General features: G+C 42.6%; 1 protein-coding gene across 1 annotated transcript in view; it reads right to left on the reverse strand.

Moving 5' to 3' along the window:
• abcc10 (ATP-binding cassette, sub-family C (CFTR/MRP), member 10) overlaps positions 1-12,431 on the reverse strand; it is a 93,612-nt gene extending 81,181 nt beyond the window's left edge. The window contains 4 exon segments of the mRNA XM_084319444.1: positions 2,748-3,092; positions 4,709-5,765; positions 10,601-10,823; positions 12,387-12,431. Of these exon segments, the coding sequence (XP_084175570.1) occupies positions 2,748-3,092; positions 4,709-5,765; positions 10,601-10,779 (1,581 nt within the window). The 5' untranslated portion in view covers positions 10,780-10,823; positions 12,387-12,431.
• Positions 12,432-16,718: the final 4,287 nt, after the last annotated feature.

Below are 16,718 nucleotides of genomic sequence, written 5' to 3' on the forward strand. Positions count from 1 at the left end.
TTATTCCATTTTGGGGGGGGGGCCCTGCATATATCGGTATCGGTTGATATCGGTATCGGAAATTAAGAGTTGGACAATATCGGTATAGGTAAAAAAGCCAATATCGAGCATCCCTAATTACAGATGATTATTACATTATAAACATGTCCCCCAGAGCCACATGGTGGCAAACGCTAGCCTAGCTTAAAACTCTGGGAGAGGCTCGGGTTACCGTCCGGTAGTGTGATAGTAAAGGGTTAACCTTCTGTAGTGTGGCAGTGGAAGGGTTAACCTGCTGTTGTGTGGCAGTGAAAGGGTTAACCTTCTGTGTATTGTCGCAGTGAAAGGGTCAACCGTTTGGTAGTGTGGCAGTGAAAGGGTTAAATGGTGCACAAAATATATAGAACGCAGTGATTCCTGTTCCATTTATATCCCAAATGCATAAAGAAGCTGTACTAAGAAAAGCTCGCATTCGGGTTTCCTGAAATCAACGTTAAAAAGGAACAGGCCAACATCGTGGGAAATGCGCGCTTACCGTCTTCTCCAGAGTCAGTCATAGAAGATAGATCAATTCTCTGTGCGTTCAGTAGAAAGCTATCCGACTGAAAGCTAGCCTAGCTTAGCACAAATTAATGAGTGGATAAGGACCACTAACCTAGCTTAAAACTCTCAGAGACGTGTTTTTGTCCAACAGCTAGGCTAGCTGGTCCGTATCTGCTTCCATTAATTTGTGCTAAGCTAGGCTAGAGTCTGGAGAAGATGGTGAGTGAATTTCCCAAAATGTTGGTGTGTTCCTTAACTTCCTTTAGATTAGATTAGATTCAAATGTATTGTCATCATACAGCACAAGTACAGTACAACGAAAAGAAGTTTGGCATCCAACCAGAGTGCAAATGTAACAGTAAAGTGCAATAGTAATATACAATGTACAGGTGATTAAACTGGGTATAAAATATATAAATTAGTACTACTGAGTATAATAGTGCTAATCAGATGTATACAGAGTTGTAGTATTAATATGTACAGTGATAGAGGTATAAAGACACTATGGTAGTAAGTCATACTGGCCAACAGTGTAACTAGTAAGAGTAGGTAAGAGATATGTACATATAGACATAGTAGTATCTACAGATATGTAAAAAGGATTATATGCAGGTATGTACAGACAGATATATATATACAGATAGATATATATATACGGCAAGAATAAATATAGATCACACAAACACACTTTATATTTATTGATAAAGGATTTGCACTACAACTCGTACACCTACTGTAAATTGTACCTAAATTGCACCTCATCCTATTTCTGCCTTGCACTATATAGTATTGTATATTAGTACACTACACAGTATTGTATATTATATGGTAACTCAGTTACGTCTACTCTGCATCGAACATTGTACATATGTCTATACTGAACACTGTGACCTCATTTTTTACTTCTAATTTACATGCTATACTATGTTATTTTATTTCATACTTATCTTGTCTTGCACAGTCTCTGGAGCGTAACAGTAAGAAGCATTTTGTATAAAAGTATTCTGTACTTCTGTATGACAACTATTAAAGAAACTTGAAACTATATATACGTATATACAGCATTATAGTTGTTGTATTGTATTTACTGCTGTCAAGCGACTAAATTTCTTTTTTTACTATAGTAAAATGTATATTATATAATGTATTATACTAAATTATGTTATATCAAGTAAAATTTATGGAGGAAAAATGTTAAACGTAAGGGGGTAGGGAACACTAAGCTCAGCTTCCCTCTACTCCTTTTTTGAACATGTCAACTAACTACATTGCTCTTGACTTTTTGTTTATCATTTCTTTTTCACTCTGATTATTCTGTTTGACAAAGCTTGATATTATGATTTATTTAGAGGAATGTAAAGAAGACATGTTGAAAAATAAACTATTCATTCATTCATTCATTCATTGTAGAAACATCCAATGTACAGTCCCCCCCTCCCCCCCCCCCACCTCCAATGTACAGTTTCTTCCCCCTCAAATGTATATACTCTCTTTTTAGACTCTTTTTGTACTCTGGTATGTCATAAATGTCTAAATGTAACAGTACCGTCTATCTGTATGTCATGTATGTCATATTATGTCTTGATGAATTGAAAATGGGGGACCCTGATGTAAACAAGACGAAAGTCTCTCTCTGGTCTGCATCCCCTTAACAATTGTGTGTATTGAGCCGTACTGTATTGTACCCCATTCTGCAATCTGTTAATACAATTTTCAATAGCGGTTAGGTGGCGTAGCGGAGATTGCGTTCGTCACCAACCAGCCTGTTCGAGTCCAGCTCACAGCTCCGGGGTTGTCACCAGCTTGGCTGGCCGTTCACACTAATACAATTGGCAGTATTAGAGGGTGGGAGAAGCTGGCGGGGTGGGTCCGGGTCGTTGTAAACAGCGACTCCTACAGTTCGGTCGGGGCGCCTGCTAAGCGCGGATAGGAGCTGAGTGGGATAGTGTGATCCTTCCACACGCTACGCCCTCTCGGGGAGGATCCGCGCTGCCAGGTGAAAAGAAGCGGTTGATTGGCTAGACGTGTGTCGGAGGAAGCACGTGATAGCCTCCACTCTCCCAGACCGACTGTGGGGGGTAAGTGCGCAGCGACCAGGAAGGGGATTGGGAATTGGCATAACGACTAACATTGGGATGGGAGAAAATCGGAGGAAAATGGAGGGGGAAAAAGAGATAAAAAAAAAAAAAAAAATACAATTTTCAATCCATCAATCGGAAACTCACCTTAACGCGGCTGTCCTTGTACCGCAGCATGAGCTTATTGTTTCGCAGGATGCGCGCCGCCAGCAGCTTGTTCAGTGGCACCAGCAGCAGGGCCACGCCCAGCCCTCCCAGGAAGGCCACGCCCACCTGCAGGTACAGCAGGTAGAGGGCGACGGAGAACTGGAGGGGCAGGCTCCACAGCTCGTGGAAGCCGTTGAAGAAGTTGACCACGCGGTCCGTGTCCGTGCTCATGAAGTTCACCACCTCGCCCAGGGTGAACCCCGCCGCCAGGCCGCCCCCCCCGCCGACCCGCAGCGCTTTGCCGTAGATCGTCGACACCAGGGCGGCGCGCGCCGACAGCGACACCTTGTGGTAGGGGTGGGCAATGTGACGATGTTAATATCGGATACAGTTCGTTAACGATACACTTTTTAATAAACGTATCGTGGACATCGTGATGTTTTGCACAAACCCTCATCCATACAGTATGTGTGTGTGTGTGTGTGTGTGTGTGTGTGTGTGTGTGTGTGTGTGTGTGTGTGTGTGTGTGTGTGTGTGTGTGTGTGTGTGTATTTTTGGCTAAAGTGGATAGAAAACACAGTACTGTGCAAAAGTCTTATAGGCACCAAAGAGTTTTCATCTAAATTGTCTTAGATGTTAATATAAAAAAATATCTGTATTAGTGTGTCAGTAGACTAGTCTTTTACATTTTTTGAAACTTTTCATTTAATTGTTTTTGAAAGCAGACCTATGACTATTATAATCATCCTATTTGCGTGACCGTATCCATCAAAGGGTTAAATTAAGCATTTCAAAATATCACGATATATATATATTATTGTGTATCGTGATAAGAGCCACACAAAAAAATCGTGATATCATTTAGAGGCCATATCGCCCAGCCCTTATTATTATTATTACTTTGATTATTATTGTTATTATTATTATTATTATTATTATTATTATTATTATTATTATTATTATTATTATTATTATTATTATTATTATTATTATTATTATTATCTTAATATTATGAAAATTGTTTTATGAACTTATTTCACTTTTGTTTTTGTTTTGTTTTTTTATCCAATGATCGACTGGTCGATCTTTGAGACTTTCCCTGTAAAAGAAATTGTAAAAGAAATAAATAAAAATTGTATCTTTCCCTGAGAGTCCACATTACAGTTCTACTCTTGTTTTGATGTGAAAAGTGATGCTGCACTTAGCACTGACTGAGAAAGTACACGTTACAGTTCTACTTTATAAAATGCTAATTGTAAATATGTTTGTCAATGTTAATAATATGAGAAAGTCCACATTACAGTTCTACTCTTGTTCTGATGTGAAAAGTGATGCTGCACTTAGCACTGACTGAGAAAGTACACGTTACAGTTCTACTTTATAAAATGCTAATTGTAAATATGTTTGTCAATGTTAATAATATGAGAAAGTCCACATTACAGTTCTACTCTTGTTTTGATGTGAAAAGTGATGCTGCACTTAGCACTGACTGAGAAAGTACACGTTACAGTTCTACTTTGACGTTTTAATGTTGGACCAAAAAGCATTGCATGTAATTAGAATACAGGCAAATAAAAGTCATTTAGTTTAAAGTAGTACAATCTTGGCCGTCTTTTTCTCTCTCAACGCTTCAATAGGTAGATATTGCCTTCACCAAAAAAAAAAGAAGTGATCTTGGTTGGTGACCACTGATCTAATCAGTGATCTAACTGATCTAATCAGTGATCTAACTGCTCTAATCAGTGATCTAACTGCTCTAATCAGTGATCTAACTGCTCTAATCAGTGATCTAACTGATCTAATCAGTCGAGGCCCGTCTGGGTCTCTCGCCTCTACGCGGCACCTTTATACACTTCCTGTCGTGGTCAATGTTTTTTTTACCGTTTCGCTGAAATGGTGCGAAATAAAGAGAGAGAAATAAAAATATAAATAATAATAATAATAATAATAATAATAAATACCTTGGAGACTTCGAAGACGAACACGTTGCGCAGGACGGCGGCCAGCAGGGCGCTGGCGAACAGTCCCAGGGCGCACCAGACGCCCCGGCCCACGGGGGCCCCCTCGTCCTCCACGAAGCCCACCAGGCGGCTGAGCAGCAGGGGCCCGGCGAAGCCCAGCACGTTGCCCAGCAGCTTCAGCGCCCCGAGCAGGTAGAAGCGCGGCCCGAAGGCCCTGCGGAGCGCCGTGGCCAGGCCCACCGCTCCTCCCGGCTCCGAGGGTTCCTCCTCCTCCTGCGTCGTCCACGTGGTGCCGTTCCTCCCGACGGGCCTGGGCCACCGGTCCCGCCTGCCCGCCGCGCCCCCCCGGCGGCTCTCCCCATCCCGCCAGCAGTGGTGGAAGTGCCGGCGCACGGCGCCGGTGCGCAGCTTGCGGGGAAGGTGATAGACGTCGCGCGGCCTGTCCAGTTGCCCGCGCCGGCCGCGCAGCAGCAGGGGGTTGACCCACAGGTAGAGGAGGCGCGAGAGGCAGCCGCTGCCGTCCTCCGCCACCGTGTCGCCCGTGTCGGGGAGGGAGGAGCTAGACTCCGCGGCGGCGAGGAGGAGCGGCGAGCCGTCCGCGGCGGTGTCGACGTACGGCGCGGCGAGCCCGGCGTCGCGGCCGCCCACGCGGGGGAACGCGAACGCCAGGAGGTAGACGGCGAGGGGGAGCACGCGGGCCGAGGCGAGCGCCAGCCGCGCCGCTCCGAGGTCCGGGAGGTGCTGCGCCCCCTCGCCGTCGCGGCAGTAGGCCGCCAGCGTGACCGCCGGGTTAGGGACGAGGAGGAGGACCAGGAGCGGCAGCGCCGGGGGGCCGCGGGTTCCCCCGACGACGGAGCGCCGGAGGACGACCACGGCGCCGAGGTGGACCGACCAGGCCAGGAGGGCGCAGGCGTCGGCCAGGACGTCCAGGTACATGTCGCCCCGGCGCAGGAGGCTCACCAGGACCACGTCTCCGGCGGCGAGCAGGGCGGCCACGAGGGCCGAGGCCAGCCGGAGGCGCCACCCGCAGGGGGGAGGGGCCTGGAGGAGACTGCATCTGGTGGAGACAAACAATGGGGGACATTTTCCCATTCAAGATGGATATTCAGTACAACAGCGCCCCCTCAGTATAACAGTAGAACAGCACCCCCTCACAGGGGCATCGTTTTGGTATGACAAGGTATGGCACTAACCAAAATTAAAAAAAAAAAGGAAAATGGACATATGAACGTTTCTTTTAGCCAAAGGGCAGCAGAGACAAGTGATACAGGGACACAGGTACGGTCTTACAATGGCTTAGTGATTATAACGGTGCAGTTCGGCATTCAGTAACCCATACTTTTTGATACTACATTCTGTTGAACACACACCTCAGAACCGTACCTAAGGAAAATGGGCTCAATTGCAAGAAGAATAATAGACAGTTATATGATGTTACATTCTGCTCGGCATAATTCGCATGCAAAATATTGTGGTTCCCTGCTTTAGTCTGTTGACACATTTCTATACTAAAAATGCTTGTGTAGTCCTGTGTCATACCTAAATGTCATATAAGTGAATTTGTATAGAATCAAGTCAACTCACCAAAAGTGACTATTGCACAACTGATTTGACAAAATAAATCCACCAGGGAGCAGTGGCATCATGTCAGTAAAAGCCAAGGTATGCCAAGGAGGGTGGGTGACCCCCCCCACCCACCCAGTCACCTACCCTCCTTGGCATACCTTGGCTTTTACTGACATGATGCCACTGCTCCCTCAGTATAACAGTAGAACAGCACCCCCTCAGTATAACAGTAGAACAGCACCCCCTCAGTATAACAGTAGAACAGCACTCCCTCAGTATAACAGTATAACAGCACTCCCTCTCAGGTGATTCCTAAAAATGTTTGACCATATACCAAAAATACCAAGCGACTTTTGCCGGCAGTTTGACGTCATTACAGATTATATCTTTAATGTATCAAGTAGGCTGTGGACATTATTAGCTTTCAAGGTGCTATATATAGATAACATTCTGCCACTAGGTGTCACACTAGAGCACCAGCATGTCATTTATCCAATCGGGTGCATTCCACGTGGGGGGAAATGGGGAAGTAGGGAGTAGGGAGGGGATACATGCAGGCAACATGTAAACAATAACATTGATTTTGGACCCACCAACCATTTTTAAATGATAAATGAATGAATCCATTTAATACTTTTATTATGCACATTTCTAAAACTCTGTGGGTGTATTATTGTTCTCTATTGCGCCTTTAACTCATTCAACGCCAGACCCGTTGATATTCGGGTTAACTCGCCGATGTTCAGCGCCAATCACGAGTATAGTCGGGTTTTAATCGTTATTTCTTTTACTAGCGATATCCATTCATTTTCATCCATCCAGCCTGATGTTATCATTGGGAATGGGTCTGAGCTCGCAAAAGGGCAAATACCGCCACCTACGCCTTCCAGCTGGTATTGCACTCCATTAGAAATGGTGTAGTTTCTTTTCTGGGACGATCCGAGCCGTGCGGGCGGGGTTTAAACAGTGTTGCGTTGCTGATTGCTGATTTATGCGCGCGCTCCCGCACATGCGCATAAATGTTTCCTTGCATAAGCACAGACTAAAGGCAGTGCTTAATTGCCTCTACGAATGGAATGTCTTAATTGCCTCTACGAATGGAATGTAACACATTTCATTCTGAAGTTTTGTGTGAATGTATCTGAGAACGTATTTGAACACACCTGACGACCGGCGCTATTGATATGCAAAGTAGCCAAGTGGGTACTTAGCGAGTTGGCGCATCAGTCGAGTGCAGCGCATTCCTGTGTGCACGCGCTTCTGCTCACAAAAGCATGGTTGCACATCGTGCAACCCCGTCCCACAGAGCAACACATCGGCGGGGTTTAAATACTCAGACGAGGCAGGCCTTTACAACGATGGCATGGTACACTAACCCCGCCCGCCCGTTCATGTGTAACGCTCGGTAATGTGGGACGGACCTCCACGAGCAGTATTTGGAATGGCGATCAGATAATTGGATTATTTCTTTTGCATTACATCAGATACCAGGTAAGGACTCTATATATAAAATCTTGCGTTGATCTGATATTTCTTTCTACCGCGATCGCGGCTGTGTGTGTGTGGCTGTGTGCTGTTGGGTCCAGGGCCCTTTTCATTCTTGCACGGGGAAGGATAATAATGATAATCTAGCGTTGATTTCAGGAAGATTCGATAATCAGGCGAAAAATGAAAACGTGTTTAGTGTATTCCACTAAAGGGCTATTATCGCGTCTTTTCCTGGGATTACTAAGAATTAGGGCTGGGCGATTAATCGATTTTATCGATTAATTCGAATGAATGATTTAGGGCGATTTTGAAAAATTAAAATCGATTTTCAAAAAAATATATGTAAGGGTTTTCGGTTTGCGAGTGACAACTCCCCGGTACATTGTACCAGTTTGGAATAGAGAAGCCCGTCGCTTAGTGGCTAACTTTCGTTAGCCCCTAGTGCACACTCACTAGTCCCTTGCACGCGTATCCCGCTGGGTCTAGAGGTCGAAAAAAGGAGCTATTATGGGCTCAAAGGACCACTCCAGTTTCCAGATTCTTTTCTCGGTCGTGTCCTGTTTAATTTAGCTCATAGTAACCCGTGCGTTGTTTCTAACAGACAAGAGAGAGGCTACCATGTAACGTAATTCCGCTTTATTTAAAACCTAATAGCCAGTACGTTGTTTCTAACCGACGCGAGGGAGGTCATCCTGTAGCTAAATTGTTTTTGAATAGTTTCAGTTTTTCAACTCCTGCGCACCGTGACCTTATAAGGTGCGGGCGTAGACCAGTTACGAGGACGGTATACTCAGGACCAGGATCCGGCTAAGATACTGGGGTTTGCGGTTTGCGAGTGACAACTCCCTGGTACATTGTACCAGTTTGGAATAGAGAAGCCCGTCGCTTAGTGGCTAACTTTCGTTAGCCTCTAGTGCACACTCACTAGTCCCTTGCTCACGTACCCCACTGGGTCTAGAGGTCGAAAGAAGGAACTATTATGGGCTCAAAGGACCACTCCAGTTTCCAGATTCTTTTCTCGGTCGTGTCCTATTTGATTTAGCTCATAGTAGCCCGTGCGTTGTTTCTAACAGACAAGAGAGAGGCTACCATGTAACGTAATTCCGCTTTATTCTTTTTATTTTTTATTATTATTTCATACAGTCGTTTTTATAACAGTCCTTGCTCTGAGAGAGTAGAGGGGGTCATAAAACCCTTTTGGTTATTGTGTAAATAGTCCCCCGCGTCCACCTTTCCTCTTATGAAAAGAGTCAGGATAGAGTAGGGTCATTATGCTGTATGTTTGCAATAGTGACCCTTACTCCTCTTCTGGAGGGAGTGGAGTAGGTCACTATTTTATTAGTCGCCATAATAACTCGTACGGTTTTTAAGGAAGGTAGAGTTCGTTATTACTTATATTTTCCGTGCCTTATAATAACCCTTGGACTTTAATAAGAGAAATGAGAGGGGTTATCATATAATTTATTCGTTGCATCTTATAATAACCCATGGATTTGTAGGAGAATCGAGAGGGGTTATCATATAAGTGAACGCCGTACATCCAGACCTTATTGTCCTTATTTTTATTCTTACTATCATTATTATCATTTTTATTGTATTTATTATTATTATTTATTATTATTATTATTATTACTATTTTTATCATTATTATTATTATTATTATTGTCAATATTATTACTACTAATATTATTATGATGGTACACCCTTTCATCCTTATAATTAACAGAGGTGAATGGTTCCCTCTATAGGTCCTTTTGGTGTGATAACGGACCTCTGACGCGCGCTATTGACCAATCACAAGCAAGCATTTCGGCGAATGTGAAAACGCCATGTAATAAATACATATATTTTTTTCCCCCAAGGGTTACCTTTTATTTAACAAAAAGTGATGTTTGGTGAAAGTTAGATTTGCACTTTATTAATCCCAATAGGGACATTCATCTTTGTTTGATCAAGAGTAACCTTTTATATATATATATATTATAATTATTATTTTTTTAAGTGAAGATTGGTGAAAGTTAGGTTTGCACTTGCATATTTTTGTCAAATAAAAATAAAGGTTATTTGAATAATTTCTAGTTTTCAAGAGAGAAAAAAATCGATTAAAATCGTAAAAATCGGATTTAAAAAAATATATAATCTGAGATTTTATTTTTAGGCCATATCGCCCAGCCCTACTAAGAATCACCAAAACTATATTCATATTCAAAACGGTATAAAAAACGGTATAGAAATGTACGGATGAAAAAACAAGCCGTTTCGTACATGTCGACTGGAAGCAACAACTCACTGACAATCGACGGGTGTGTTAGACCCATAGCTAGTTCAAGTTTCTTTAATAGTTGTCATACAGAAGTACAGAATACTTTCATACAAAATGCTTCTTACTGTTACGCTCCAGAGACTGTGCTAGACAAGATAGTATCAAATAACATAGTATAGCATGTAATTTAGAAGAAGAAAAAGGTCACAGTGTTCGGTATAGACATATGTACAATGTTCTGAGTTACCATATAATATACAATACTATGCAGTGTACTAATGTACAGTACTATATAGTGCAAAGCAGAAATGGGATGAGGTACAATTTAGGTACAATTTACAGTAAGGTGTACGAGTTGTAGTGCAATCCTTCATCAATAAATATAAAGTGTGGGGAGTGAGTGCTACAGTGTGTAATATAAGATATATTTTAAGCACTCGCAAGTGAACAAAGCGCCCCATTGACTTACAGTGCTGGCGTAGTAATAGCGCCCTCTGGCGGCGCCCCGACCCGTGGCGCAGAATGAGCAAAGGCTTATTATTGGTTCCAGCGGGAGCTGTGAGAGTGAGACCTACCTCGGGACGGTCAGGTAGCAGGCACTGAAGACGGCCAGCAGGGCGTGGGGCAGAGCTCCCAACACCAGCTGGTTGAAACAGGGGGCGACGGTCCCGTTCTGCCACACGGGGAACGGGTCCCGGGCGTCAGTGTGGCAGAGGCCTGAGATGATCAGAGCAGCTGGTCCCAGATCACCCATGCCTCTCCGTTATTCTTCTCCAGCTGGTCCCAGATCACCCATGTCTAAAAAAAAAAAAAACAACATTACACTAGGAGAGCGAGAGATAAGAACCACCTGTGGTTGGTTATGAGACATCTCCACCACAATCACCTCCTTCCACAGTCAAAACCTTTACTACTAGATTGATTGATTGATTGAAAACTGTATTAACAGATTGCAGAATGGGGTACAATACCGTACGGCTCAATACACACACAATTGTTAAGGGGATGCAGGCCAGAGAAAGACTTTCGTCTTGTTTACATCAGGGTCCCCCCATTTTCAATTCATCATAACATACATGACATACAGATAGACAGTACTGCTACATCTATACATTTATGACATATCAGATTTACAAATACAGTACTGTTTGTGATACAAGAAGAGTCTAAAAAAGAGAGTATATACATTTGACGTCGTACACTAGAACGGGTGTACATTGTGTTAACTCTTACTGGTCCACTGGCCTATTTAGGAAATCCCTGAACATGAACTTGCATCGATTATTACTAGTAGTTACTGGGTATTTCAAAGTAGCTCATATTTGGTACCATTTTGAAGCCAAGGCTGTATGCAAGTTGGCCTCACTGTGCCAATGTGTACCGGTCATAAAAACCTGTAAACTGTCTCGTTAGGTCAGACATTCAGACACATGGCTTCTTTTTGTAACTAACGTTGCATGGCGAATAAAGAGTTTTCAGAGTCTGACATTTGTAAAAAAAAAAAAAAAAAAATGCCCAACTGTTACAATACCTTCTTGTGTGATTGATTGATTGAAAAGTTTATTAACAGATTGCAGAATGGGTACAGTACAGTACAGCTCAATACATACAATTGTTAAGGGGATGCAGACCAGAGAAAGACTTTCGTCTTGTTTACATCAGGGTCCCCCATTTTCAATTCATCATAACATATATGACATACATGACATACAGATAGACAGTACTGCTACATCTATACATTTATGACATATCAGATTTGCAAATACAGTACTGTTTGTGATACAAAAGTGTCCAGAAAAGGAGTGTATATACATGCTTGTCATATTATTCCAATGTACAGTGTAGTGTCCCCCCCCCCCCCTCCTCCAATGTACAGTTTCTACGTCAAATGTATATACTCTCTTTTTTAGACAATTTTTGTATCACAAACTACTGTATTTGCAAATCTGGTATGTCATAAATGTATAGATGTAGCAGTACTGTCTATCTGTATGTCGTGTATGTCATATGTTATTATGAATTGAAAATGGGGGACCCTGATGTAAACAAGACGAAAGTCTTTCTCTGGTCTGCATCCCCTTAACAATTGTGTGTATTGAGCTGTACTGTATTGTACCCATTCTGCAATCTGTTAATAAAGTTTTCAATCAATCAATCAATCAGTTAACGTAAGCAATGTAAACAAAAAGTTAACGCCGATTATAGTGGCAGCTCGTTTCTAGCAGTAGCAAGTTTGTTTTATTGCTGTCCAAAAAAACAAAGATTTCTTATAAAAACGAATCTGTGGTAAACGTAATTCAACAACTTGGCGAATACAGTTACAATGCATTATATTATGATAACAAAGCAAACTCTCAATACCCGTTTTAAGATCTGGCTTCTTGCAGACAACAGCGAACTGAGCGAAGACGCTGGAATATAAAGGTTCCTCCCAGTCTCTGACGTCAGCAATAGAACGCGTTGTCGACTCGTGATGACGCGGAATAATCTTTTCAAAATAAATGTCCCAAAATAGCATAAATCTGCAGAGCCGCAAGCCCAACGTCTGGGCGTGTCTATACCAAAGGTAGCCGCATTTCTGGCAGACGTTTCTGGTCATGTGACATGTAAATGTCCTAACACAACCCCCTCCAATGTACAGTAAATTACCAAGTATGGTCTTGTCAATATTCCAATGTACAGTTTTGCTTGTACAGTGGTAGTGTCCCCCACCCACCCCTCCTACCCACCCCCCCCACTCCTATCCAACCCCCCCCCCCCACCCCATAAGGGACTAAACACGTTTCGCAATTATGCCACATCAATGTGGAACGCCCTACCCAAAGCTGTAAAGGAATGTGGATCACTACCCACTTTCAAAACCTCTCTCAAGGGACACCTACGGGAGACTGCAATTCAACACTGGCCCCTGTAAATATCCTAACCCAACCCCCTCCAATGTAGTCATTTACCTAGTATGGTTTTGTCAATAGTCCAATGTACAATTTTGTTTGTTTGTACAGTGTCTCCCCCCCCCCTCAATGTACAGTTTTACTTGTTTATACAGTGTGCCCCCCCCCACCTCCAATGTAAATTACCCAGTATGGTTGTCAATATCCCAATGTACCCAACCCCCCCCCACCCAACCTCCTCCAATGTACAGTTTCTACGTCAAATGTATATACTCACTTTTCTTGACTCCTTCTGTATCACAAACAGTACTGTATTTGCAAATCTGGTATGTCATAAATGTATAGATGTAGCAGTACTGACTATCTGTATGTCATAAATGTCCTGATGAATTGAAAATGGGGGACCCTGATGTAAACAAGACGAAAGTCTTTCTCTGGTCTGCATCCCCTTAACAATTGTGTGTATTGAGCTGTACTGTACTGTACCCATTCTGCAATCTGTTAATAACATTTTCATTAATTAATTCATGCGCCCAATAGCATGACGAGCTGTGTCTTTGCCCATTTCCACGTCAAACAGCCTGCAAACTACCTGGCATTCTATCGCCACGCTCTAAGACCAACTCTAACCTTAACCAACTTCGAAAGAGTGCCTAAGCTTAACCAGTGTAGAAACTGACGTCAGCCAATCAGAGAGCGTCTGCCAGAAATGCGGCTACCTTTGGTATAGACGCGGGCGGGGCGCGTGAATACTTTACCCAAGGCGGTTGTCCTTCCGCGTTCGGTTTGCGCACCCTGATTGGCCTCTCAGCGCCCAAATCGCGCTAGCCCTACTATCGGCGCACTACTCGCTCAATATACTACTATCACTCAACTCGCTACCGCCGTGCATCAGCTTTCAGTTCCACAGCCCAAGTCCTCGCCCATTTCCTCGTATTGTTTTCATCTCCGCCGTGCATCATATACTAAAACTAACTATCACTCAACTCACACAGAACGGACAATACAAGATGGTTTGGATGCTTTATTGAGGGGGTGACAGTAGAAAAGGATTCTGCGCTCTCTTGTCGAAGCACCTTAATACAAGTTAGAAAATTAACTGTTGGGATCTCCTGACATACAAGGAGCACAGGGATCGGGAACATCAGGTTGAAAACAAGGGGCTCGGAGAGACGAGCGCTTCATTCACAGACACCAACAGAAGAAGAAATGTCTCAGGGGAGGAGGGGGTCTCAAACTTTAAATTACAATTCAAAATTTAAAAAAAAATTAAAATCACAAATTTTGTAACCTGGGAATCTAGTCAGTGCACATTACATCGACATGGTAACAAGTTATAAACAAACAAAAAAGAAAAAAATAATTAATCCTAACAAATGTCGTTTCCTGGAATTAAGAAATCAAATCTCTTTAAATACTGGGTGCAACCGTCTAAGGCATCTTTTAATAGAAAAGGGACCCTTCTAGAAGTCTTGTATAAAGCAGGAATGAAGCTATACAATGTCACATTAGATTTGATTCCTCACACACGCTGTACAGAGTCTCACTCCCTCAGACCAGCCAGGCCGGCCCACAATACTAGGCAGTGGAACTTAATTTTTTTTACCCTACATTTTTTTTTAACTGTGTCTCACCAGACACGCATTGTGTGTATATATATATATATATATATACACACATATATATATATATACATATAATACATATTCAGACATACGATACAGACATAAATATGAGCAGGCTCTTATCCATCTCACGCGGCCATACAGGGTCTCCAGACGTATATATAATCCAAGTTACTCCCAGAAAAAGATCCGATTCAGTGAAGGGACACTTCACTGAAAGAAACGATTCAGATGCATGTTGCACACAAACGCACACACTCTAAACAGCTTTGCACTCGTTCATTTACTTCGACAGTTATGCAGAGTAAATGAGTTTGAACGTGGCCACCAGTAAGGCTGGGCGATAAAATGATAAGGATAATTATCGCGATATATTTTAATAATCGATACAAATTATATCGATAATAATTTTTTTTGTAATTGTGACCTGCAACAGGGCAGCTCTAAAACCAGAGACAGTGGACAGACTTGTCTTTCTTGCCTGCAACTTAAAGTAAGGGCTTTGCTTGTCCAAATGACAATACTGACCGAATTGAGATTTATTTTTCTCTTGTCCATTTATTTTGCTTGCGTTCCAATTTAAAGGGGACCTGCATTGCTATTCCTAGCACTATTTGGGCAACTTTACACAATTCCTGTGAGTCTATGGAAGACATCTGTAAGGTTCATAAAAAAAAAAAAAAAAAAAAAATCAGTTTTATATTTCTAATGTAGTACTCAAAAGCAAAATAGAGCTGTGTGCGAGATACACAGGTCCCCTTCTCTTTCCCTCTCCCGTTTGAGGAAGTCTTCCACTGTGCTATAGACGGGGCGTTTATGCTCCCGAATCGAGAGAGATAGAGGGGGAGACAGACCGAGAGACGACAGCGCGACGCGCGTGTGTGTGTGTATGTGTGCTCTGTCGCAAGGGTCTATCTGATTCTCCCTCTCTCTCTCGCTCGCTCTGTCAAACCGTTTGGTGCGCTACAACCACAGAGCCAATCGGATCACTATCCGCTCCATCCTCGCCACGTGACGTCACCATGCGAGTCAAATCAGAACGACCCGATTAAAATGGACCAGGAAATGAATGACCTGAATGACGGCAATCCGCCAATATGGTATTTAGAGACACAAACACATTGATACTAACTTCTATTACTATAATACAATGCTAGACACTGAAAAAAGACATTTATAATGCATGTCACCTTTAAAATACAGTTTGAAACCATCTGTACACTATGTGTGCTAGCAGAGCTAGTCTCCAGTCATGAGTCACGGTGCACATGTGCGGTGGTTTGTCCACCAAAAAAGCACCAAGAGATAGAAAAGAAACTAGCAGAGCCAGAACTGTTCAACTCCCCTGGAGCCACAGCCACTTTATTTTGGTACTTTCGCTTTCAAACCAGCTGCAGCCTGAGAACTGGAGTGTGAGCGGCTGTAACACTAAAGATGGCGGCAACGACAAAGAATTGCTGCAAAATAAACATACATTTGTTGTTTAAATAACAATAAAAAATATATATATATATATATTTTTAATACTAATAAAAATATCGATAATTATCGATATTGAAGGATATGAAAAATGTTATCGCGATATTATCGTGAACATTTTTTGGCCATATCGCCCAGCCCTAGCCACCAGTGATGTCATCAGGGACATTGAATCCTTGTGTTGCGTTAATTACAGCTCCATGAATAAAATAGCAATACCATGTCTCTCTCAACTCATTTACTCTCCATAACTGTCAAACTACACGAATGAGTGCAAAACCGTTTTAGTTTTTGGATGAGTGTGTGAGATTATGTGCAAAATAAATCGGCGTTGTTTTTTTTGTTGGTGAAGGGCCCCTTTAATGTACAAGGTTACCGTGTTGTTAACAGAATGATCAGCAGATTTGAAAAATGAACAGTCCTGTTAAGCAAATGTCAGAAACAAGTAGTATGAACAGTTACTGTACAATAGGTTTCACTGCTGCTTTTTTCACTTCTCTGCAGGAACTGAAAGAGTTAATTCAGACGTAAAGCTATCACATAGCTGATAATATAATGTACAAACCCATCACAGGCCTGAGAAAACCTTTGTTGTTCGTTTGAGTTTTTTTTTTTGCATCTTGTGACATGATTGTCAAGCCAGGCCGACGTGTTGGAAATCAAATTGTAGAACAGTGATGCATAGCCTACAAAGTACA

Source organism: Notolepis coatsorum (genome assembly GCF_963971535.1).
Source record: "Notolepis coatsorum genome assembly, chromosome: 7".
NCBI lineage: Eukaryota > Metazoa > Chordata > Actinopteri > Aulopiformes > Paralepididae > Notolepis > Notolepis coatsorum.